Below are 24817 nucleotides of genomic sequence, written 5' to 3' on the forward strand. Positions count from 1 at the left end.
TCTGTGCAGACCTATTCTCAGCACAAAAATGTCACTTAGCACTGTCTGGGAGTGTTGTGTGTCATCAGAAACGGTGCTTGCTCCTTTCCTCAACAGCACGTTGCTCAAACAGCTCTGAGTTGCACGCTGACTCACCAGAAAGTGCCCTTTTCACCGGCAGCATCCTGGGGGTTCCTTTTGCCATATCTCACCGGGTTCCTGGCATAGTCCAGCCCTGGTGTCATCGGTGCGGGCTCTGTGGAAAGGGCGTGACAAAGCCAACTGTGTTGAACGCAGACACACCGTGTTGTGCTGTGAGTAACCCCAGTTTCCTCAGAGGTAGGTGACAGGGGTTTTGTTTAAATGTGTATCCCGGAGACAAAGCCTTTAATCATGATATGGTTTGGTAGGTAAGATCAACAAACTGAGGGAAATCTGAAATCGTAGCCTACTGTTCTCGGACAAGTGCATGTGAGCTCTCTAGCTGTCATTTTATTTCTCTTGTTTTACTTAGCTTTTGTAGTTTTACTACAGGTACGACAGGCTGGAGCCACTCTAGTTGTGCACGCTTTTATCTCTTTGAAGAGTTCTCCTTTTGAAATGAAATTTCTCTTGGCTGTTCTTAGCTCAAAGGTGGAACTTTATAGGGAGTGGGACGAAACTGTTTACATTGGGGGTGAATTTTGGAGCAATCTTACTTCCTTTGAAGATGCATGTTGTTCCTGAAGCATTCTGTGTAATAGGAAAATCATCTGGGGCTGAGCAAGAAGCTGCGAGATTGGTAGCATATTCCAGGCCTTGCCTTGCAATGTGGTCCATTCCCTGACTGCTCTCTTGTTGTGACTGTAGGTCGTTCTGGGGGTTGAAAGTAGGCAAGGAGCTTTTTTTTTTTTTTTTTTGTATGTATTTGTTGTTAAAACCAGATCTGAGGGTGGGCCTGTGTGACCCATGTGGACTTTACTGTTGGGATACAACCTGGTGTTGGCATTGCCTCGAGTCCTGTAGTTTTGCTTGCCCCTTTTTTTTTTTTTTTTTTTTTTTTTGCCGGTGACCTACACAATTCTGCCAATCAATGTGTTCTACGCCGCTGTGCCGTGCTGTAGAATAATAAAACCCAGATAAAGGGAACTGATTGCTCAGTCCCACCACGCCGAGCAGGCAGGACACGAACTTTCCGGGGCGGAGGGGCAGGTGGCGGCCCCGAGGGCTGCGACTCCCTTCCCCTGAGGGCTCCGGCCCCACTCCCTGGCGGGGCGGCCTGAAGGCGACCCAGCCCTTCCCCGGCGGGGCGGCCCTTGGGGCGGTGCGCGGGCGGCTGCGCGCGGCCTTTCGAGGCGGGAAGGGGCGGTGCGCGGGCCCGGGGGCGGAGCCTGTGGCCGGCCCCCGCCCCGCCCGGGCAGCTGTCAGCGGCGGCGGTGGCCGGTCCCGCAGGCAGGCGGCTGGGGCGGCGGCGGGATGCGGCGCTGAGCGCGCAGCGGCGGTCACTCTGCGCCGGCTCCTGCGCGCCGCGGTTGCTTCCCGCAGCCCATGATGTGCCTGGAAAGCGACGGCTCCTCCGGCAGCAGCCCGGGCTGCGGCGGGCGGCTCCGAGCCGGTGACGAGGAAGAGGAGGAGGACGGCGAGCGGGGCTGCTGCGGCCGGGGCGCTGAGAGCGAGGTGCAGACCCTCTCGGGCAGGATGAACCCGCCGGCGGCCGGCAAGCACCCCGAGCGCCCGGTCCCCCGCCACAAAGCGCCGAGCCTCGGCCGGGCCCGGGTGGCGGCCGCCGGTATCCTCAGCGTGGGCAACGTCCTCAACTACCTGGACCGGTACACGGTGGCAGGTGAGGGCACCCTTCGGCGTCCCGCCGCGGGTGGGGTGGACGCAGCCGCTGCCCGGGCACCCGGCAGCCGCCTCCATCCCCGGCGGTAGGGCCGTCCCGGGGTGGGTGTTGGGGACAGCGGGGCTGGGTCCCCTGGGCCGGGGGCTGCGGTTCGCCGTGCCCGGGCTGGAGGAGGGCGGCTGTGGGGACGTGGCGTGGCCGGCTGCGGCTGGTGCCCATTGTGCAGACCCTCCGGTATTGTTCTCTAGTTGGTCTGAATTTTATCGAAAATAAAAGGAGGTGTCCTTTGTTTGCCTGGGTGGCGGAGTAAGCGTTTGGTGGGGGGTTTTTTTGGGGTGTTTTGGTTTTTTTTTTTGGGAAAGGGCTGATGCTGGGTAGGGCTGGCGGAGGGCACTTTGTGATTTTGTGGGCTGATGGGAGAAGCGATATTGATCTGAGGAGCAGCGTAAATGCTGTGGGTGACAGGTGCAGCTGCTGTCGGATAAATAGGGTCTGCTGCGAAACAGGGGAAATAGAGGAATGGGATCACTTCTGTTTCTGTGAGTGGAAATCATGTTGAAGCAAATCACCTCTGCTTTGTTTCTGCTCAGTCCCTCCAGCCTGAAACACCAGGCTGTCCTTCAGCCCTTTGCCAAGGAGGGTCCCTTCTCTGCAGAACTCGCACGCAGGTGACAGTAGAGCTGCCTGGCAGTTTCTGCTGGCTGGCCGTGCAGCCGTACACAGAAGGAGCAGCAAGGCAGCTGCATTGCACTTTGCAAAGCATCTATTTTCTTGAGGTAAACACTTTAAAATTGTGCACTCCCTGACGGATGCGCTTCACCAGCTGTACTGCGTGGAAGGCACTGTGTGCCTCAGTGCTTCCTACTACTGCTGTGAAGCTGGGCTCCGAAACAAATGTGTGTTAGGATGTTTACTGTACAGTCCCTAGAGGGGACTCCCGTTTATTCTTGTCAGGCAATAACAGCAGGGAAGAAGATGATTACTGAACTTTTTCTAATTAGAAATGAAGTAGGCTTGTTGCTATTCAACTGTCTCATGTAATTAAAATATAATACATATTCTGTGTTTGGCAATACTGACAATTTTATCTTCAGAGCTTATCAAGGGGTTTGTGCGTGTATAAATTTTGCTCTATGCATATACTTATTTTAATCACTAGGACTCAATGTGGTGTTAAACAAATCAGATATTTGTTTATCCTACATCAAAATAATATATGTTTGTAGGGTAGTAATAGGATGCAAGGGACGTAAATACAGTCACTGTTGTCAGAATAAGTTGGCCGGTTTGGCTTTGTTTTATCTGGGACAGGGAGGTGGGGAGGATTAGAAGGAAAAATTAACTGACCGTGTGGCTTTTTTATTATTATTTTTAGACAGGCTTGCTCCTTCAGGAAGTGTAAAGACTAGTCTTGGGAAGTATTGAGTACTCGGTTGGTAGTCTGTGTGTTACAGGAGGAAGCTTGAAGATACAAGGCTGATCTGTTATTACTGAAGAAAATTGTAGTTTGCTCCCTCACCCTCAAATAGGAATGTCTCTAGTAAAGAGATTTACCACAAAGCACAATTTTCCTTTAATGCGTGGAAAGTTTCTTTTTCAGGAAGCTATCCCCCTCCTTGTGTACACTCAGTTTATTTACTTATTTTTTTTTAGAGTATTATCTCGTTCACCTATTTGCTGTAGTATTTTCAGCAAGACCTTTACCATCTGATTTTTCTGCCTGCAAGAACAGGAGACTTGGGATGCTCTGGCAAAGGAAGGCAGAAGCATCTTCATTTCTGGGAGGGCTGGAAAGTGCCTGACCAGAGGATAAAAATGCCTACCTGCTGTGGTGTGTAGATTTGCCAGTCCCAGTGCTATGATATCCTAGAAATACTGGCAAAGCTCTGGTTTTGCAGTAATCAGTAACTGCCCTGTGGAATTTAACCTGTTAGCTTTCTGCTTGATATCATAGGTTTAAGATCTCAGACATCAGACGTTCCTTTGGAGACAGAATCAAATTTTGCATTATCTTCTTGTCTTCTGTCAGTTGGTATTTATTTTTCGAACTAGCGTTTTATAAAGTGCTAATCCAAAACAAATAATAACTTAAATCCAGTTTAATAGAAGAGTTGTGGTAATAAAAATGATGTGTTTTGAACTCAAAACTGACTTCATAATAAAGTATTCTTTAAAAGCAATCTCTGCTTTTATATTTTGAGTCTTAGTGCATACCACATGCTTATGTGATGTGCACTTGCATATGAATCAGGCTGGCACTTTGAATATTTAGCTCATGTCTCAAGACAGGTAATAATTAGCGAATGTAACTCTTCAGACCTTCAAAGTACATTTCAAATATGAACTGTTGCAGCAACATAATAAGGGAGTTTAACGCTAGCTGTGTTATGGCAGGGGAAGTGGCATCAGAAGTTATGATTTACCTAAGGCCACTGAACTGTTGTGAGAACTGGAATTAATTTCTGGTTCCAGCTCTATTTGAAACAAGCGTTAGAAGAGCAGCAATACCAATGGAAACTGGTTCCTGAGGATTTGTGTCTCTAGGGTGATCCCTCCTGTGGGTTCTCTGACGTCAGATAAGGGTTGGCCTTTGTCATTAACCTTTCTCTTCTTGTCTTATAAGAGTCTCTCCTCTACCCAACCTTTTTTTTTTTTTTTTTTTTTTTTTTTTTTTTTTTTTAAATGAAAGCATTGGGAGCTTTGAGACTTCCTCCTGCTGTCAAATTTAGTTAAAAGCATGTCAGTGGACTCAAAAGTGATTAGTAGGCAGCTGACAGATGGACATCAGCAAATAGGGAATCCAATTTTTGGGCACGATACTACAAGTACATCTTCTGTCTTACTTGAAAACTTAGTTGCAACCATTTTGGTCTTCCTGGTCACAAATGCAAGTATTAAAAAAAGAAAGTATATATTTAGCATATATATAATAAGTATATACAATTATATATTTGGGATATTTTTAGTCAATAGGAAAAAAAAAGATCATATATGGAGTTCTTTGTTCCAAATGTAGTTCTCTACATATCTTCCACTATTTTCTGGCATAACCACATGGAAGTTAGTTAACATGCATCCAGTCAGTGCAAAGAGATCTTGTATAATAGAAAGAAAACTCTAGACTGACCTCTCCTATATTACATCTTGCTCCTAAAAGTATAAAAAGCAAATGCTTTTGTACGGCTAAGAAGTAAACAGCAGATGTGGTATTTCTTGCTGTTGAGGCTCTGGATACAAAGACAGTGTGCATAATAAGTTGTTCTTGGGTAATCTTTGTTTCAGGTGCATCAAACAAGGAAGCAGCCCAGTATAGACTAAACAAATCTAGGATGGCATATCCTTTTGGTATCTGAGCTGTTCCATGCCGGGATGTGGGTGCAGTTTCTGAGATACAGGACACATGCAGCTTCACACCTGACACTGAGCTGCAGCTCTTTTGGGGATACTTGATGAAACTGGGCCTCCACTGAGGACTGGCCTGCTTCTTACTATTTAAGAATAAGTTTCTTCAAATACCTTGAAAATAAAAAGCCTGCACAGAAATGGTGTATCTTTCAATAATGTGCTTATGTTTAGATGTAGTTGGAAATTTCCACTGTGTATGGAGAATGTTAAAATATAATGATATTTGGTAGAAGCTGTCCCAGACAAAAAGTGGGAGTGCCTCTACTGTGGCTCTTGTAAAGAAAAGATTGAAAACTCTGTGCTGAACATTACTGTCTTGAAGGGAAGTAGTACTTTGCTATTTTCTTAATAGGTCTTTGATCACACTGAAAACAGTTGCCTGTGGAAAAAGCATTCTTTCAACAACTGTGATATTTTGCTGCTATTAAGAAAGAAAAGAGTAAGGAAAAGGGAAAACAAGCAGTAATGAAAAGATTACCTGTGAAACTACAGCATTTCAGCCATCTGGTGGTACTGGGACATATCTTTTTCCTTAATGAAATTTGGGGAAAAGTCATCTTACCTTCAGAAGCTTGGAATGTGGTTTCACAATTATGCCATGGATGACCTTTTAGTGTGCCTGCTGTTGACGATGAAAATAGTCTTGCTTCATTAGGGTGTCACCTGCACCTTCTAATTCAGATGCTACTTCCTGGCATTGCTGTAGTGCCTTTAATTTAAAGGTAATGATTTAATTAAGCTGGAGAACTACCCAGTAAAGTAAACAAGTCTTACTATCCCACTACAGAAGGGGAAACAGAGTTGTAGAGTGTCGGCGATTTGCCTGTGGTGATGCAGTTAGTGGCAGAGTCCTGGCTGGTATTGTTCATCCTTGAGGTTCTCTGTCCCTGTGACACAGTGCACCATAGGCTTTGGTCTGCTGGTTTTGTCCTGTAAATGTCTGCAACTTGCTAATAACTATATTTGTGTTAATTAGCCTCTCATTACAACACATAGTTGCAAATCAAATGCCATTCTTTGAAGATACATAAATGCAAATGATGATTGAAAGTTGAAAGTCAGGTTTAAAACTATGTAGTACAAGCTATAACTGAAGGGTTAGGAAAGGTTCAGCTCTCAAGTGCAAAGATGTTCAAGAGTTTATAAGCCAAAATGGCTTTTTTTTTTTTCACTTTTGAGCTCATATTTGTGAAAAATAATGTATTATTACCTCATAGCATGTTTCATATTGAATGATCTTCATGCAGTCTGAGATCCCATATGTGTAATGGGACAGAGCAAGCCCTTTATCCCCATTGTAACAAGACTATACTCTGTGCTTATAGTTTCAGGGAGGAAACCATCAAGTGGCATGCAAGTTCTTCTTTTTTTTTTTTTTTTTTTTTTTTTTTTTTATCTCTTGTTGAGCTAATCTCAACCTCGGACTTAGCTGTGGAAGGAGTACAGTGTTGGAAAATACTAGGAAAGAATATTGATAGAGCCTGTTTGAGCCAGCAGTACCGCTGGCTCACACGTGAGAATGTGCAAAAGGATGATTATGTTTTGCTTGGACGATAGGTACCTGTTACTGGCTCACAATGCAAGAAGTACTGCACTGTGAGCAGAAGCTAGAAGGACTGAACCTTGTGCACTTCAGGTGATAGAAAGCACTCGGCAGCACAGCGACAAGGACTGTGCAGCAGCATCTAGTCCTCCAGCATCGTGTTTTCCCTGTGATGGATTTTATTGCATAGTCAGTTGCTTCCTGTTTGCCAGTTCTTACGCGAGCTGGCAGGATTTGTTCCAGAGTATTTTACATTTCAAGTGAAGTCTTATTATGTTTAATCATAGTATTTTTCTTCCTTGTGATGTAGGTTTGCCAGATAGTAACTATCTTTGTTATTATGTACAGATTTTCCTGTTTGGCTCAGAGATCCTCTTTCATGCATGTTGATTAATTTTATCCCCAAAGCATCCAAGTTATCGCAGTCAGTGAATGTGGTCTTTATTGCGTGGAGTTAAGATCCTCATAAATATTGAATGTGTTCTGAAGAATAACATGATGATCTTACTAGTCACTTGCTCTCTGAGACTGTCAATATCTGAAGCTGTGCAGAAAAGCTTCTCTGGTCAAAAGCGTGAGAGTTCTGTAATCGTTCCTGCAGGACTTTTGAAATACTGTGCTAAGCTGTAATAGGGTTAAATTCCATTGGTTAACTCAGTTTTAGTTGTTCCTATTTATTATACATTTATTCTTTATTGTTTCTGGTAGACTGTACATCAGGAGCAAATAAGCTGCTGATTAGGTAGCATGGTGGGCTACTAAGTTCAATAGATGTTAAAAGCTGGTGACTCTTTCCTCAGTAGGAAATCTCATAGCTCTTGTTTGGGCTTTCAAGTGCTGAGGAACTTGTGATTGAAAGGTGTTATGTGTTGCTTGAATCAAATAAGGTTTGTAAAGGTTGTGAGGTTCCTTGTAACTGTTACAAAGGTTCATGGTACCTATCAGGAGATTCAATAGGAAACCATAATTTTATTTTACAAATAGCAATTAGGAAACTCAGAGATCAGAATTCTTACTGAGTTTACTTGTTTGCATCATCATTGCTTTATGTGTGTTACAGACCAGTACATCGTAGAATCACAGAATAGGCTGGGTTGGAAGGGACCTTTAAAGGTCATCTAGTCCAACTGCCCTGCAAGGAGCAGAGACATCTCCAACCAGATCAGGTTGCCGTGGAACTTGATCATTGTGCAGCTTCCACTGAATCAGATGGTGCACCCAAGGTACTTATAATCCGTGTATATCAAGAGATGTCAGAGAGCTGTAGGATGGGAGAGTCTGAAGGAGACAAGAGACTTTCTTGGTCTGGTATTGGTTAGTGTAAGGGGCCCTAGGAGATATGACTTATTTGGTAGGCAGCGTAGCCAAAGAGTGAGGAAGGATTTGAGGGAAGACAATGGTAGCTTTCAGCAAATGTTTGCAGACAGCATCTATCAAACACAATGAGCATTACAGGAGAAAGCATGAATGAGTTTGTTGGAAATGGATGATGGAGGATGATGCCGTTCTGCTGGTTGAAGAAAGTTTTCTGGAAATTGGCACTATGGATGTTGAGTGATAAGTGTTCTAGAAAAAAAGAACGTATGTTCAAAATGAATTCTACAGAGGACCTGTGAAGCGCCTAAGGGGCCAGGGAAGTTAATGGATGTTGAGCAAAATCAGCATGGGCTTGGAGAGGTATAAGTGAGGTGAACAACTCCTGGTGGTTTCCAGAGAAGTTTGGGTACAGAACTAGGCGTGGATCTCTCTTGAAAGATGTATTTTTGGTGAACTGGTCTGAAATTCTTGGTCTGAAGGTCAAGAAGCAAATCTGAGCCAAGCACAGCCAAAATAATTAAAACAACCAACCAACCTCAAAAACCAAACCCTTAGTCCTGAGATCTTAACTCCCAGAACCTCCCTTTGAGTTTGGTGCTATTTAGATAGTTCACTATGCTATTCATAGGCTGGATGAGTACTTCACTTAGAATTGGCACGAACGGTAGGCATCTCCTACACATTTTTTTCTTTTTTTGACACATCTGTTTTCATTGTTATTTTGTGGGTGTTTCTGTCTTATGTAGCCCAACTATTTCTGGAGGGTTGCAGGAAAAGGAAGTAAAAGAGAGGGAACACTAATTTTTGTGCTTCTGGTTTTATAGCAGTATAAATAATCAGGAAAGTGAGAAAGTAAGGGATCCAAGGTGACTGAAAGGATATAAAAACCCTGCACTTTTGAGGTAATTCCTTTAGACCTATTGCCAGTCAGGAGTGGCTGAACCTTTTTTTTTTTTTTGGGAGGCTCTTGAATGAGCTGTTCAGGACCCTCTGGCCTCTTTCCACTCTTCACGATGCTGTGTGTTCCATGGAAGCCTCCACACAAGACATGGCTGGGGACCACCATGGTGTCAGTCAGTGTGTAAAATGACAGAGTAAGGCATTGAGGTCTGTCAGGCTGGTCCTTCTAGACAGCAATGAAGCATGTCGTGAGAGCAGTGTAGTTGCTCCCACCTATTCTGTACTTCTCTTTTTGAGGGAATAAATATCAATTATCCTTCTCCAGAACTGCTGATCTACTGCAACTTAAGTCATAGGGTGATTTTCACTGAAGAGGAGGGAGAGAAATATGGAAGAAAAATTTGGCTTTATGCTTTGCTAGACCTAAATTCAGGCTTCAGCAATATGAACATACCAGGGTTATGTTGTTGGTGAACAATATTATCTCCTACAGGCTTTTTTTTTTTTTTTTTTTAATACCTTTCCTATGCTTCTGCTGGTGGCCAGCAACTGCAGTGGCTGAACAGAACAGCAGAGGGAAAAGATCAGAGTTACATGGAGAATAATTGTAGTGGCAGCTTGGAGCTTGGCTGGCAGAATGAGAACCACATGCTGGAATGAAAATCCTTTCAGCCTTGGCATGTGATGATGTTTTTTTGTTTTAAGGCTGCATTGAACCAAAACTGCAGTAATCCATTTTACTCCTTGTTCAGGATTTTGCCAATAATTACGTAAATAATAGAACACAGTTAATTATTTGTTTCATGGCTTCCCATTTTCTTTATTTGTGTTAGAAACATGTCATTATTGTCTTAGAATGTGAGACCTGCGCTCTTGGCAACATGGAAAACAACAAGAGGGTGAAGTGACGGAGTCAACAGGACTTCTGTTTGTGTGAAGCCTGCAGGGCTTGAATTAAACCTGCCTGAAGGTTAACTCTGATTCGTGTGGCTGGGCTGTGAGTTGATGGTCTGCTCCCCCTGCGTATTCTCACTTCAGAGAAGTGATCCTCTGGGAGAGGATGCCAAGAAAGCAGCACAGATGTGAAAGAGGGGGTCTTGCCCTGTTGTTGATTTGCCATTTTCACTTCTTTCTGCCTGTCACCTCTGTATTATATGATTTGTGCCTGTGTTGTAGTGACGACCTTGAATATTTAGTGTTTGTGCTGGCGTAGGAGGTTGCCTTAGCAGTTTTGCTACCAGGTGTGCAGTTTGGGATTTTTACAAACCACTGTGCTCTTCCTGTGTACCTCTTCAGTGAGACTTTTCATTTCAAAGTGTGACACTGACAGGATTTTTATTTTATTCCCCTAAGATACTGGATTCTCATTTTTACCTTGCCTTCAGTGTTGGGTGGTTTTCTCCAACAGACTTCTGCCTGTAGATGTTATCCCAGCTACACTCACTGTGGATTGGTTGTCCTGAGCAGCAAGAGTTAAAGAATTTGGCCAGCTACCCAGGCTTTAGTAACTGAGCAGGTTAGCATATGAAATGTTAGGTATGGGACACTGAATCAGGACTGCTTAAGCACTTTGGGGCAGGGACTAATTTTGTGCAGTTCCAGGCATACTGTCAGTGCTAAATAATAATTAATATAGAATTGCAGCACCATTAATAAATGCTGACTGTGTAAGTTAGGAAACAAACGATGCAATAAGGAAAAATGATTTCTAATGCACCAGTGTGGCTCCTAAAGAGTGGTCATTGCATGTGTTTGTGTTTTAAGCTATTAAAATTCAAATACTGCTGCAGCCATACTAATATTAAAGCATTTATAATAGTCTTGTTATTTCCATCTAGCAACCAGAAATGCTGACTAACTTTCGGGATAACAATCTTTTATATATTCAGGAAACAAAATACCCAAGGGCCACCGGTGACTGACAGCTACAGTGCTCTGATTAAAACTGACAGTTCCTGATCAGCTCTGTCTTGGATGTGTTAGTTCTTTCTCTGATGGGGAAGAGAAGGGGGAGGACAAAAAGTGATCTAAGGTGAGGATAGTATTAGGAGATGAGACTTTTTTTTTCTTTGCAATTTTTCAGGAATTTGTAACTGAGAAGTACCAAACAGGATACCTCAGCAATAGTGCTTTGAAGGGCAAGCATTGATCTCTCCGTGATGACTTTCCTATAACAAGATATGGAAAATATTTAAGTGTCGGTTTCCAACCATTTAATTTTTTACTATTACAACAATATGCTGAGACTCCTCAGCTTCTGGTGGTCAGTTAAGCTATGGTGTGTGGGGCACTAAAAAGTGCGTGCGTGTGTGTGTGTTTTAATCCCAACTGGTATTAAGGGAGAGATTTTTGTTGGTGGTGGTTTTTTTTTTTTTTTTTTTTTTTTCCCCTCTTCAAGTGAGAGGAATCCCGGTGTTTTTATTCATCTGTGCTTGCAATACAGGCTGAATAAAAAAATTACACAATCCCTAATGAAAAAACCTTGAGTCACTGGTCAGAACGTGACTAATTCTGGCCAGGGGTTGGGCACTCACCCACTAGTACTCTGTGCAGTGAGCGTGTCTTCTGCGCTTTCCTCCCTGCCTTTCTCCCAACAGCATTTCTTAGCTGCTGAGGGAATAACCCACTTTTTCATTTACATGTGTGTTCATTTAATCTACTTTTTATATGTATGCAGGTGCTGGATGCTCAGGAGCAGTTTGCAACGCTTCCCCTAGTACATACAGCTGCGTGCTTGCCAGCTCTGTGGTGTACTCTGAACTGTCCAGAAGTGCTGAAAAAAACCAGTAAAATTATTGTTTGCTTCTCTTGCCTGTTTCATTATAGCAGGATCTTGGTCAAACTGCTAAAATTTAGAGTCACTTTCTATTTCCTTCATAAAATATGTATTTTTAGGTAGTCATAATTTGCACCTGTTGCACATCTTGGCACGTTCCAGCTTGGCATAAATAGGTATCACTCACAGTTACTGTGTAAGCTTAGATGTGTGACCCGTTTTGGAAGCTAGTGCACTGTTTTGTATGTGCTTTAACACCCATGAAATTGGGTAGATCTTTCACTGCTTAATAAGTTTTGGGTCATACTCTCAAGTTGCTGGGGTTGGGGATGCTGGACAAGTGGGGCATCTTTGTGAACCTATATATCTCCAAATTTACATACGTAGTGCTGCAGGGAGAACAGCTGCACTTCTTGGAGCTTATTTCTAGTGAAAACACATCTGTTGAGTCACTGCATAGTGCCCTTCCAGAGGTTATTTGTGTCTCATGTCATGCTTCAGTAAAGCTCTTGGAAGCTAAAACACTTTTGGAAGTAGAGTTAAAGTTACAATTGTCCTTAAAGGTATGCTAAGATGCATGCAATATTTTGTCACATTTTTGGCAACTATTTAAAGTCCCGTGGGTGTATTTGAAGTTATTACAAAGCTACCAAAATTATCAGGTTTTTGGACTGTGGATCGAGAGGGGTTGCAACAGTAGCTGAAGAAGAGAGAGGTAAATCACTCTTGCTCTGCATTTCATTGTTCTTGTTAAACTTCTTTTTCTCATTTGGAAGTGACTCAAAATTAGTAATGCTTCTGTAGTCATAATATGTTCAAAAATATATAATGGTATAAATGTCAAACTGTACATCATTGCAAGCTTACATTTGCCTCAAGTGTACATTTAAATCACTTGCATTGCTGAAAGCCACTTAAGAATAAATTAGCAGTCGAGCTAATGTTTGAATAAAAACAAGTTATGCGAGTGGCTGGGTAGACGTTTCTATCTAAGCACATGCAATACAATCTGAATCAGGATTTAACCTTCTGGATTTAAACATTTAGTCAAGCTCTATTATACCATCCCTTTCCTTTTTCTATGTGAATAGGAAATACATTCATCACCATTTAGGAATTACTGGACTTTGTAACCTGGTGGTGGCTGGTTTTATTCACTTGAAGATTTGTGCACCTGAAGTGCAAACTGCTTCAGTCTTGAGTGGCAGAGATTTCCTATGCAATCGCTATCTGTAGCGAGAGGTTTGTGTGTACAGAACAAGCCCAGCAGTTGGAGAGTTCGGTTTGTGTAGACAGTCATAGACATTCAGCCTCGGGTCTCTGCAGAAACTGCCTGAAATCAGCAGGTAGCATCAGTCAGGGTGTGGACACCACTAGTTAGTAAATCACTGATCTGATCATTAAGCTGTTTGTAAATGTTGTTAATCACACTACTGGCTGGCAAAACAAGTATTTTTCAGTGCTTCAGTTTTCTTGGTAGGTTAAAACAATTACATAAAGCTTTTTCCTTGCATGAGTTTGGCTTTAGTGATGAAAGCTATAAGAAGAAAATTAATTAGCAGCAGTTTTCCTACTGTTTTCAGGGTTTCTTTTGTTATGCAGGAGTGAGGTTTGCTTTTTCTTTTTTTTTTTATCAATGCCATTGACATAATATACAAGATCACTATTTGCAGCTTCCATTCAAACATGTGTATTCCAGTTGCCTCTACTTGTATTGAATCACAGGAGAGCTAAAATATAGATCTTATAGTCATGCAGAAAGTTTCTATTTAAAAAAATAGGTTTATAAATATGGTGTTTCTAAAATATATCCACTCCTTTATAATTACACACTTTAGATATTAATATAATTTTGAAAGTATAATTTAGAATACAGTAGGTAGTATCACGACAAATTTAAGGTAGGTTTAAAAAAAATTGTACCTAAATATCTCAACAAGAGCAATTTTCTTCTTTAGTGATATTCTTGGGCTTAGTCTGGAGGACCTGATCCTAGACTGTCGTGGTTTCTTTTGGTTTAGGTTTTTTCCCCTTTTAACCCAGAATGCAATAGAGACTGAATTGTTCTGTTTTTTAAAGAAACAGTCCCAGGGTGCTTATATAAGATTTCAGGGCTAGAGGGAAGCAAGAGCACACTTTGGGTACTTTTAGGTTACAAGTTACGGTTAGAAAAGAGTCTCCTGGCAGCTCTTAAAGCCGGGCAGTAAAAGATCGGTGGTAAGCTGAGAGCGTAGCACCTGCACGTGTTATGGACCAAGTGCCGGTCTGTGTGTGGTGCGTTCACATGCACATTCCGCACTCCTGCTCGGTGATGTATTTCTTTTAACAGATTAGTTTCCCTTTAAATCTGGAATAGCATCTTTCCAGTCAAAATTGCTATGTGGTGTGTGGTTTGCTGAGGGGAGAGCAAGTAATTTTTTGTCTACTGAAGGATCATGCCGTGTCAGCTGTCTGATCCCCCTGTAATTTCGCTGTGGACCACTGTGCAGCACCCCCGCTGCTGAGGCTGCAGCTGTGTGCAGTCTTTAAGTTCAGTGTGGGTGCTTGGAGGGTCCTCGCTCTTTCTGTTTCTTTCTTTCTCTCCCTCCCCCAGCTCTCACTTGTGTGTAATCAAATTAAACAGCAGCACCAGCCCCAGTGGAGAAGAGCTCCTCTGTTAGAAAGCTGTCCCTCTAGAATTTGCACACAGATTTCATCATTTGCACCTGCCATTGCTGGCTGCCACTATGACCTTGTGTGCCAGCAGCCTGTGCTGATAAGCATTCCCTGTTCCTCCTATCTCAATTAATTGTTTTAAGGACACTTAATTCATTGCTAGTCTTCTAAAGCTTGTCTTTGTCCATAAACACTCTGTATTATATTTTCACAGGAAGTTGAAGAGTGCTTTCAGTGCGTGTAGTGAAAGCTAGAAAGGACAGTGTTATGAGGTTTCTGTTAAATACATAACGAGAGGCAGCAACCCAAATCACCAGCAATTGGTGTCAAGTGATAACTGTGTGAGGATGCTGGGTCAGTCAAGACAGTAGCAGTCACTTGTGGAACACTGCAGACTTCTATTTGAAACCCATTGTAGGTTGGTAAAGCCTCTCTTGCTGTTTCTATTCAGATGTTCTGGGCATTGTGCCTTCTCTGGGGTACAGGGCTGCTGCCTTTTCCCCGTGCAGGGTCCTGCATGCCAGGCACACTTGCCTTAGCAGCTGCACTGCGTTGAGTAAAAGCGAGGTGCAGCAGCACGCGAGTGTGAAAGGGCCATTGGGCTGTGAGACGAGCCAGCTCTGCCTGCTCTGCACAAGTCCTTCTGTCATACTTCTCACTGTCTGAACCCCTTGCAGTCAAACCAACGCTTCTTAAATGTGAAAATCACTCCATCACTACACATTTCCTTATGTCATGAAGCCATCTCATTTAAATACTTTACACTTCAAGGCCTGTGTGTGTTTCAATCCATAATTCTTTGGTTACACACAGACTTTGTATCCTCTCTCTTTCTATCAGTGAAAATCATTGAGACAGCATTGTGCAGTGGAGCTTTCCAAGAGCCCTGCTTAGGCTACACAGCAAACTGTGCCATTTGGTTTGCTTTGGGATTCGTTGCTGTGGCCCCCTCACTGTGGATACTGCTTGTGTGATGTTTTCACTGGGGCAGTGGATGTTGCACGTCTCACTGGTGGGTGTTACAGGTAACTGTACTCATGGAACCGTGGATTTCTGTGTTTGAATTGGAGACTGTTGGTGGGACTGAACAGGGTGCAGCCTGGCTTGTTGCTTCTGCTGTTGCACTGTTAAAAACATTAATCTCTTTAGCTGCTAAATATCTCCCATTGGAGATTGCTACATGTAGTTACTTCTGTACAAGCAAGCTCAAACAATGGAGAATATGAACCTTTTTGTGCTTGGGTGGGAACATTCATCTCACTTTGGTGAGGAATGTTCACCTCACATTTCCGAACATTGTATTCAGCAGATGAGCCGTTTCCTCCTCACCTTCAGGTTTTGGTTTCTCCTTTGGAGACAAGGGCCGAGAAGCCAGACTTAGGTGGACTGTTAGAGTAATTATCAAGAACAGGCATGGTTTTAAAGATGATGTTGTGTGATTTTATTGTTACTGAGTGGAGGCAGGTGGAAATAGGCTTGGTTCTTGTTTTGTTTTTCCATAGGTCAGTCTATTGACATGTAGATAAGCAGGAGTCACACTAGCTGCCTTTTGACTCTAGCAGTGTCCTCAACTGGAGAGAAGACTGAAGGATGCAAGGGAATCTCAAAAAAAAAAAAAACAAAACAAAAAACCCAAAACAAAAAACCAAACCAACCAACCAAAAAACCCCACAAAATAAATACAAAATAAATCCTACAGCTGACAGCCTCCTGTCAAGCAGCATATTTGCAAAGATTATGGAAGTTTTAATGTTACTACTGAGTTTTATCTTTCCTAGGTGACTCTGCTCTGTTAAATGGCTGAGAGAAACCTCCTCATGCAAGCATAGGCATAATTTTACACATCCTAAGGTAATGAAAGTAAATTATGGGGAAACTTTGTTCCTAAACAGTTGCTCTCAGTCTGGTTAAATGGAAACTTTAACAACACAACAAATACAAAACCTTAAAAAAAAAGCAGCCCTTAAAAATAGAGATGAGGTTAAAAGGAGACTGTGTCTAATTTTGTTAGCATTGTGGTCCTAATTTGTCGCTTCTGGTTACTTGAATTCCTCACAAAGTGCTGGTTTGTCTGCAGATCTGTAATTCCCACATGCTGTAATTTTGCCCTTAGAAATGTTGGCCACTGGTGGCTCTCTTTCTGAGCTGGAATTTTGAATGTTTTAAAGTCCTCAGCGTGGTCTTTTTCTGTTTAATCTAGGTGGAGACGCTTGTCTCTCAGGGAGGACTGAGAAGCTGTCTTTTGTGCTGTAATAAAGCCCTGAGAAGGCAGTGGCGGTGAGCAGGGTGCCGGGGTGCAGAAGGTGCCTGCCATATGGGTAAAGAAGGCACTTGGATTGCGTGTTGGCTGTAGAGAGAAGTTTGTGTTCTCCCAGCAGAAGGATGTGCTGGAGAACCAGGCTGTCCTCTTCTACAACACTTCAAAATGCGAGATCAAGAGCTACTGCAGGAAAAATTCTGAGGTGTTTGCTATGCAAAATCCAAGGATCTCTCAAAGGTGTTCTGCTCTTGAATGCCTGTCAGCTAGTGGAAGGGTCAGATACTGCTATGAGCCTTTGGCTGGTTTGAAATCACTAGCTACATGCTTTGAGTTCCAGATAGCACCCAGTCTCTCATGTTAGGCTGTATGTTTAATTATTATGTCATAAACTGAGAAAATATATCATTTCTTCTAAAGTCTGAAAACTTGAAATGCTGAGATGAAAGGAGAGATGGATCTGAGTTGCACTTTCATCTGGTTTTCATAATTTCAGTTGGGTTTCATCTTGGAGTGTTTTTGTTGTTTTTTTTAGGAGCCCGGAGAAATTAAACCGTATTCTTTGTTCTTTGCTTTTGACATCAAGTTTGACATCAAGTTTATCCTCTGGGCATCCTCTGTCGTTATGTAACTGTTACTATACTCATAGCCTTAGTGTGGGTTTCTCAAGTAAGAGGACATGACAAGCAAACAGATCTCCAAGAGCTTGTGATGTAACCAACCTGTGGATGGAGGTCGGTCTTGAAGTACAAAAGTACTTTAAGATCTGGATATTTTTACTTTTCTGCTCAGGTCTAAGGTGAAGTGGAGCTTTGATACTTACTAAAGTAGTCATGGATGCTTCTTAAACAAATCTGAAGTGCCTGGGGAAGGCTTTTTGGTTATACGCTCATTATGTATTATTTCCATTGACAGTTAGGAATCACAATTAAGGCCTCTGTCGTACTGTGTTCTGTGCAGATGAGTAACAGTGCTGACTGTCAGGAGAACGGAGCGCTCTGCTCAGCCTGTGGATCCCCTGTGCCATACCTTCAGCAATTCCTTCACAGGCCTTGCCTTAGGTGTAACAGGGATCTCTCTGCTGTTGGCAGCCTTCAGCCAGTAAGGCTGACTGTCGTTATCTTTGCTTCTGAACAATTAATGGGGTTCTATGTTGTTTGGTATGAAGCAGAAGACTGGGCATAAGCAGTTTGAGCAGACTTCTGTGGTGCAGCAGCAGCAGTAACAGCACTGCAGTGCACTTCTGTGCAGTCCTTGGTACGGCGAGAAGGCAAAACCACATTCTGTAATTTTATGAAATAAGAATGTGTAATTTAAGCAAAATGCTTTACTTGATAGGCTGCAACCGTTTATTTTTCAAACATGCTGTGAAATGTCAGTAGTGGGTTTGTATAAAATGTTTGATTGTGAAGGAGGAATGTTTATTTTGGGTTGAAAAGTTTCAGAAAGTGAATAATATCCATCCATATCTTGATCAAAGTTGAGTAATGTGAAATTTATAAGGTAAATAGCTGGGCTGAAGTTTCTTCATGTTAATGTGAATACAGGGCAGTTGCAGAGTGCTCATACTATTCAGCTGAGACCAAGATTGTACTTCCCCCCCAACCCTGGGTGAGAAAGGATAAATGGAAGAAGGAACAGACAGCTGAAGCTGATGTACTGCTGGTTATATTGCTATGAGTCCTGAGGTCCACGAAAGTGGGTGCTGTTGCAGAAATCACTGTGCTCTTGAACCCTGCTGCATCCCTGCAAGTGGTGATGGGAGCAGGACAGCAAAGAGAAGGGATGGGGAGGAGGTTCGGTCATCTCAGGGGACTTCAGCAGGAACACATAAGAAACACAGCTGGCTCATGTTCCAGAGCGACCATCCTGCAGAGTTACGGTGTGCGCTTGGATAGCTGGGCATGGCCTCTCTGGCTCTGCGTTCCCACTAAGCATAGCAAGGCTGTCGGGCATGCAAGAACTCCTCACAAATAATACTCGCAGTGGTCCTGTAATAATAATATTCTCTATTAATATCCTAATATTGGTAGTGATGCTGATGTCTGCCTTGTGCTTGGAAACTGCGAACAGCACCTAGAAGAGGTCGATCCTGAAATGGCTTCTCAGAGAAACTGAGGTATCTTTTCATCTGCCTGCTCCAGTTGTTTTCAAGCTGCTAGAAAAACACTGATGCTCCCCTAGCTGCCTCTTGTTTGGCAAGTGCTTTCCAGTGTGGCAAAGCACCATGCTCCTGCAAATGAACAGGCAGTTAATTTGTGAATGAATTGACTTGCATACCTAATTTCCTTTCACACCTCTTGTTTGCAGTTGATGTTAGTGTGTGTTAAAACGTGAAGCTCCCCTGCCTCAATCTGAGGTAGAGTGAGTGTGTGTGTGGAAAGGAGATGGACAGTAAGGGCTTTTAAGTAAAAATAAGATGATGGATAGAATTTAAATATCTGTACTTTGACAGAAATTGATGATGTAATTTAGAGCACATCAATTAATATGAAAGACCAGGAGAGGAAATTGAGAGAACTCAAAGCACTTTAGGAGGCTCTGGAACTAGTCTGTGTCTAGCTGGGGCAGAGCTGGTGAGTATTAGGACATGCTTCTGCTGAAATAAGATGTGCTTGGCTATCTCTGAAGGCTTACTTGAATATTTTTAGGCGGTAACAGTGTTAATTTTTTTCTTATAAGACAAATCAGTTATTGTTTTCTGCAGGAAGGAGAAAGTAAAGCAAAACCACAGATGGCCCTTCCCCTCCCCTTTCCCTTCCAGGTGCCTTTGCTCCCCCTCTGACCGTGGCCGTGGCCACACCAGTGGTTGCTTTGGCAAGTGACTAGGGAGCAGCAGCAGTGCGGCAGGGCGGGCAGCTGGGAATGAACAAGGCATTGGTTAGATAGCTAGATGAGATGATCGAGATAAGAAAGATAAAGCAATTAAACCGCAGACAAATAGTATGTCCTTTAACATGCCAGATTGCCTTTTGCTTTGATGCCAAAGTACTACTATGGCTGAGGATTTTATTTACTTCTAGCTTTACTTTTAAGTACTTTTTGGGTGTAATTGAGTCGTATTCTGGGTTTGGAGCCTGTTGGTTTTTTTCTGTTTTGGGGATTTTCCGCACAACCATGCGGTTTTGAAGAGTTTAGTTTTAAAATAATTCAGTAATTGCAGTAGCAGCTGTTTTAAGGAGTGTGCCAGATATTGCAAGGGTAAACAACTCGCAGGAGGTGGCAATTCTTAAATCCAATGTCTTTAAAAGTTAGGACTGACTCTCTAAGTGTTTCTTTAAAAAGCCGCAGCATGAGGCAGAGAGTATGCTGTTGTCAGATGGGAAGCTAAAACAAGACGCATGTCTGCTGGTGACTCCAAAAAGATTTGCCTTCTGTGGAGCTTCTGTGAACCTTCTGCTTTCCTTGCTGAAGTGGGGAGAAGGTTTCTTGGGACTCCATCTACCTTTATTTAACCTTCTGCCTTCAGTCCTACATCCAATGTCATGATCTTTACCCTGAAATGGCCCATTTCCCTAGAACTTGCTGTAAAAATAAGTACTTAAAATTATATAAGCATGAAGTTTATTACAAAGTATGTCATAGGAAATCTTTTGCATATATGTTTAAATAGTCCTTGCAGCATGACTGCCTTTAAGTTTACGCTGTTTTGTTGGTGCTGTTGCTCCACCGTGGCAGAAATCTCACTCCAGCTGCGTACATGGAGGGTGTAAATACCAGAACTAGCAATTTTCTTCAAGCATTTTCTTTGCATTTGAATGGAGCACAAAAAAAAAGGCATCTGATCTGACAAGCAAACCTGATGATGGCTCTAAGAAAACACTTTTTGTTTTTGTTTTCAAAGCAATTTTTGCAGTTTTTTTCCACTTCTCTATTGCACCATTTAGCTGAAAGGAGATGTATTATGCCTCCAGCACACAGCAAGATCCTTATGTCTATAGATGTTTTATGCAGTCTTTTCTTTTTGCAGTATCCTAGGGTGGTGTGCCTGAGGTGAATACTTTCTCCTCACCCCTCAAAAGTGGCATTAATAACAATATAAAAACTAGGAAATTACACAAAAAGGAAGGTAGGAGTAGGATGGCGTATGTCTGCACTTGACAGGTGTCTTTGTTGTTTCTAACGCACACATCTTCTAGCATCCAGCATCTTCTGTTGTCCCTGGATATCTGCAGTCCTCCTCTGGGCTGTTAGAGCACCAGAAGATAGGGAGCAGCAGTCTGTGACCTCACTTACAAGGAGATGAATTAATAGTGTTCTCTGAAATTCAAGTCATTTAAAAGTAATTGAAAGAGATTTCTCTTAGTCTCTGCCGTTTCAGATAGCAAGTTGTATTTTCTTACCTGTGGCAGACACTTGATAGGAATGCAGCGAAGTAAAGAAAGAAATTTGAAGTCAGTTTGAGATTGGATATGGTTATGTGTGAATTTTAAATAATGCTCATATACAAGTCAAACTACTGGTCCTGTTTCTGAACAGAGAAGGAAAACCCACTACATTTGGGTTCAGTTTTAGTGTGCATGGGGCAATTTTGTTTCCTCAGTCAGTTCCATCACAAATTAGGAGCAAAATGAGAAGTAGATGCCACCAAAATGAAATCCATTGCAGGGGTATTTGAGCTGACGTGAAAGGCAGGTTTCTTAATTGAGGGAGGAGCAGTCCAGGTATTCTAGCCACAGAAAAAACAAAGTTAAACTCATTTAGGCAACAATTTTTTTTCTGCATATATTTATCTTATCAGTCCTAGTAAATATAGGATTTTAGGATTTGATTATACTTCCATGTGGAAGTCTCTCTTGGTTAAAACAGTACATTGAGAAAAGGATAGATGGTAGCTCTTTGGGAACTTGACTTCTGCCATGAATAAATGGGTGATGATGATCCTTCTGGCAGTTAGCACTGATGTATATTAGGAGGCTGCTAATTTTCCATGTGTTTCCTGTGTTTTAGATTTTGTGCAACACTGCAGAAGTGCGGTGGAGAGTTATTAAAAAGCAGCAGATACATGATAGGCACTTCTCCAACCATTTTTTTTTTTTTTGTTCTCTGCCCAACTTTTCAAGAACAACCAGCTATGTGACAGTTCCTTAAAACTGCAGCAATTTCCTTGAGGATTACCAGATGCCTTCTAAGCATGCCTGGGGTATTTCAAGCGAGGTGTTAATAAGACTCATTTCCTAGGCAGATTGGTGTTCCAGATTTATATATGCATTAGCACAAATGATTTTCCCCTCAGTAACTTCTGATTTTCTGGGTATTTTTGATCCTTATGAAATTTAAGTCTGTGGTTGGGGACTGCAGGAGGCTGAAGTATGAACAAGGCTTTCAAGGTGATCTACTTCTGAGTTTGTTCCTTATTAATTACCATTGTTGTAATGAACAGGTGGCTAGTTTAGTGAGCAGGAGTTGCACAAAGAGCAGTTTTTCATATTTTTGAGAATGCATAGTAGGGAAAGAAAGCCTACTGGTTTGTTTCCTTTCCCAAACCCAGTTGCATTTGGTCCTTCCTCACTTCCACTTCCTCTTCTGTGCCAAGCCAGGCAGAGCACAGCACGCATACAGCTTTGCGGTTGTGCACAAATCTCTTTCAACCTGCCACAGAGAGGGCAAGAAATTGGACAACGTAGATGGAATTCTCTTTTGTTTGATTTCCTTCCTCTCATTGCTGCTGTCATGAACATGTGAAAATTGCCTCTAGCAAAATACTTAAGCTGAGATATAATCTGCCAAGGGAATTTGGGCATTACAGTACCTGCTTAAAATACCAATAAATTAGACAGTTGGATGCCATATTCTCAGTGCAGCTTTAAAGTCTCTGGCTTGAAGTGTAATTACAAATAAGATTTAAACAATGCCATTTATTTATACAAGCTTGCTATGAGTCATGAATTGCATCTTTCTAAATGAATGAAAAGATTAATTTTCTCTTGTTTTCATTTCCATCATCCCTAATACCTTGCGGGGAATAGCTTACAGAGTAAATGACTTCTGAGACCCCATCTGAAACCATTCCAGTGTGGTGGCTGGTGAGGAATGCTGCAGCTCCCTCGGTGAAGCATGCACCTCCTGGGAACACCTGGTGTGCCTGTTGGGACCCGCACAGAGCTATCTGCTGGTGCTCAGGTGGCATTCGTGTCTGGCTGTTGGACTGACTTGAAAGCGCCCTTACTAGCTTGGTGTTTGTTTGAAAATAAAGTTCTTTGTGCTGTGGTAGCTCACATAGCTATCTTGTCAGGTCCCTGTGGATTACCTACCATCTATATATGCCAAAACATGTTCAGCGGTGAGCTATATCCGTACTATAGCGTGTTCCACACCTCTATCCAGACCAAAATTCTCTTGGTTCAGCACTGAGGGACTGGCATCAGCAGCGGTCTGCTGGTACTCTACAGCCCAACTTCCCAGCAAATACCTTGCAGACTGTGTGGGTACTTACAGTCATGCAGGATTCCAGCCCATGTCATGAGCAGAAGGAATGAAGGCTTTTGAGCATGGCACTCTTCTGCAAGGCATTAAGTCTGCTCTCTGCCTGCAGCATGTGTACCCCAACAGCGCAGTGCTTGACAAGGAGCTTCTTTTATCCACGAATCACTTCATCTCATAGCACTGATTTTGGTGCTCAGAGTTTACAGTACTTCCTAAGTCCTCAGTTACTTTAAATTTACTGACAACACAGGCACTTTGCAATACTTCTGTGAGTTACTTTCAGTAATCAGAAAGCATTGAGGTTTGGTGGTTGTATATATATATTTTTTTTTCCTTCCCTTTGCCTCAGTCTGGCTCCACTTTTTTTTTTTTAATTTTGGCCCCTCTGTATTTTGCAGCATTCTAATGGGCATACAGCTAAGATGCTTTATTTTCTGCTCAACGTCTAAATCAAGAATAAATGATCAAAAGGACTGACGTGTCTCCTAAAAGAAGCACCTTTAATACCAGTAACTGAAGTGCAGGACCAAAGGGTGTGGATTACTGTTCAGATTGAGGACGGGGTCACCTTTTAATTTTAAAATGGATCTTCTCTTTTCTATTCAGTGAGAAAGCATGTTCACAGGACCCCAACAGGCTCTTTCTTCAAAGGGAGCTCTGCCTTTTATGTTCTCTACAAGTGCAGTGGCTAAGCATTTTCTTCCTGACCCCATCTCTTCAGCTGTTTAGATATTACTGTGCAAAAGTAGGGTGTGGGTAGGAAGGGAAAGATAAATACTGTTTGCTTTATTTCAGTGAAGAGTCTCTTATGTGCAGCACCTGTATCTAGTCTCGGTTACCCCTGAAGATTTAAGTTTTCCTCTTCACACTTAAAAGCGTCCTGGGATAAAGAATGAAAGTTAGGGACTGTCTCTCCTGCAAGTGTGTTTTATTGCCCAGCTATAAAACTTCAGATTAATAAACATCACTGCAAGAAATTTCACTAGGTCTGGTTTTTTTTTCAGGAGTTACATGGTGTTTTATCTTACTAAAAGACTGACAGTGTTGACTAACAGAAGTAAGAGGTGTAATTGGCACAGGATAGTGCGTGCATGTCCGAGTTTATGGGTGCAATAATACTGCTGACTTGTCTCTATGTAGAGAGGGTGGCCACTATGGCTGGCTTCACATCTAGCATGCATATAGCTGTTCTGAAACAGGAATGTCCCTCTGAAATAAAATGTGTCCACTATGACTGAAATAGAGAACTTCAGCAATTCCAGGAAATTACTACATGAAGGCCGTGCAAGCAATTTCTTTTCAGCAGAGGGTATTTTGAAAGTCTCCCTCTAGGTTATTCTTTATTCCTCTCATCCCTTACTGTTTTAATCTGTTGGCCAAATTTGGCCACGCTTGGGGAAGGAAGACTTCTCAAAGATAGCGGTGCTAGAGGTTTCATAGAAATTTGGAGCCAGGGAAATGAGGGAATCCCTGTAACATGAGCTTAACATTTATTAGATGTGAAAGAAACCACAAAGGTGAAAGATTTTGAACATCTGCCACCTCTGAAAAAGCTTGGAGACCGTTGTTTCAAGATATAAAGGCAGAGGAAAATGGGGCTCATGGGCTCTGCTTTTTGCTCTAAACTTGCTGTGAACTAGCTTGTGGGACCTTGTTCTTTGACAAAGATGTGGGCTTCAATGAGCTATGTGCTGTGGTTAACTCCTGATCTCGTGATTAGCTGTCCTGACTCTGAGG

General features: G+C 42.5%; 1 protein-coding gene across 4 annotated transcripts in view; it reads left to right on the top strand.

Moving 5' to 3' along the window:
• The first annotated feature begins 1431 nt into the window (after positions 1–1431).
• LOC104476461 (SPNS lysolipid transporter 2, sphingosine-1-phosphate) overlaps positions 1432–24817 on the top strand; it is a 136103-nt gene continuing 112717 nt past the window's right edge. For all 4 annotated transcript variants that reach the window (XM_086763112.1, XM_086763113.1, XM_086763114.1 and 1 more), the window contains exon 1: positions 1432–1801. In XM_086763112.1, coding sequence (XP_086619238.1) covers positions 1507–1801 — 295 coding nt within the window. In that variant the 5' untranslated portion in view covers positions 1432–1506. The remainder of the gene's footprint in view (positions 1802–24817) is intronic.

Source organism: Chlamydotis macqueenii, chromosome 19 (assembly GCF_036417535.1).
Source record: "Chlamydotis macqueenii isolate bChlMac1 chromosome 19, bChlMac1.mat, whole genome shotgun sequence".
Taxonomy (NCBI): Eukaryota; Metazoa; Chordata; class Aves; order Otidiformes; family Otididae; genus Chlamydotis; species Chlamydotis macqueenii.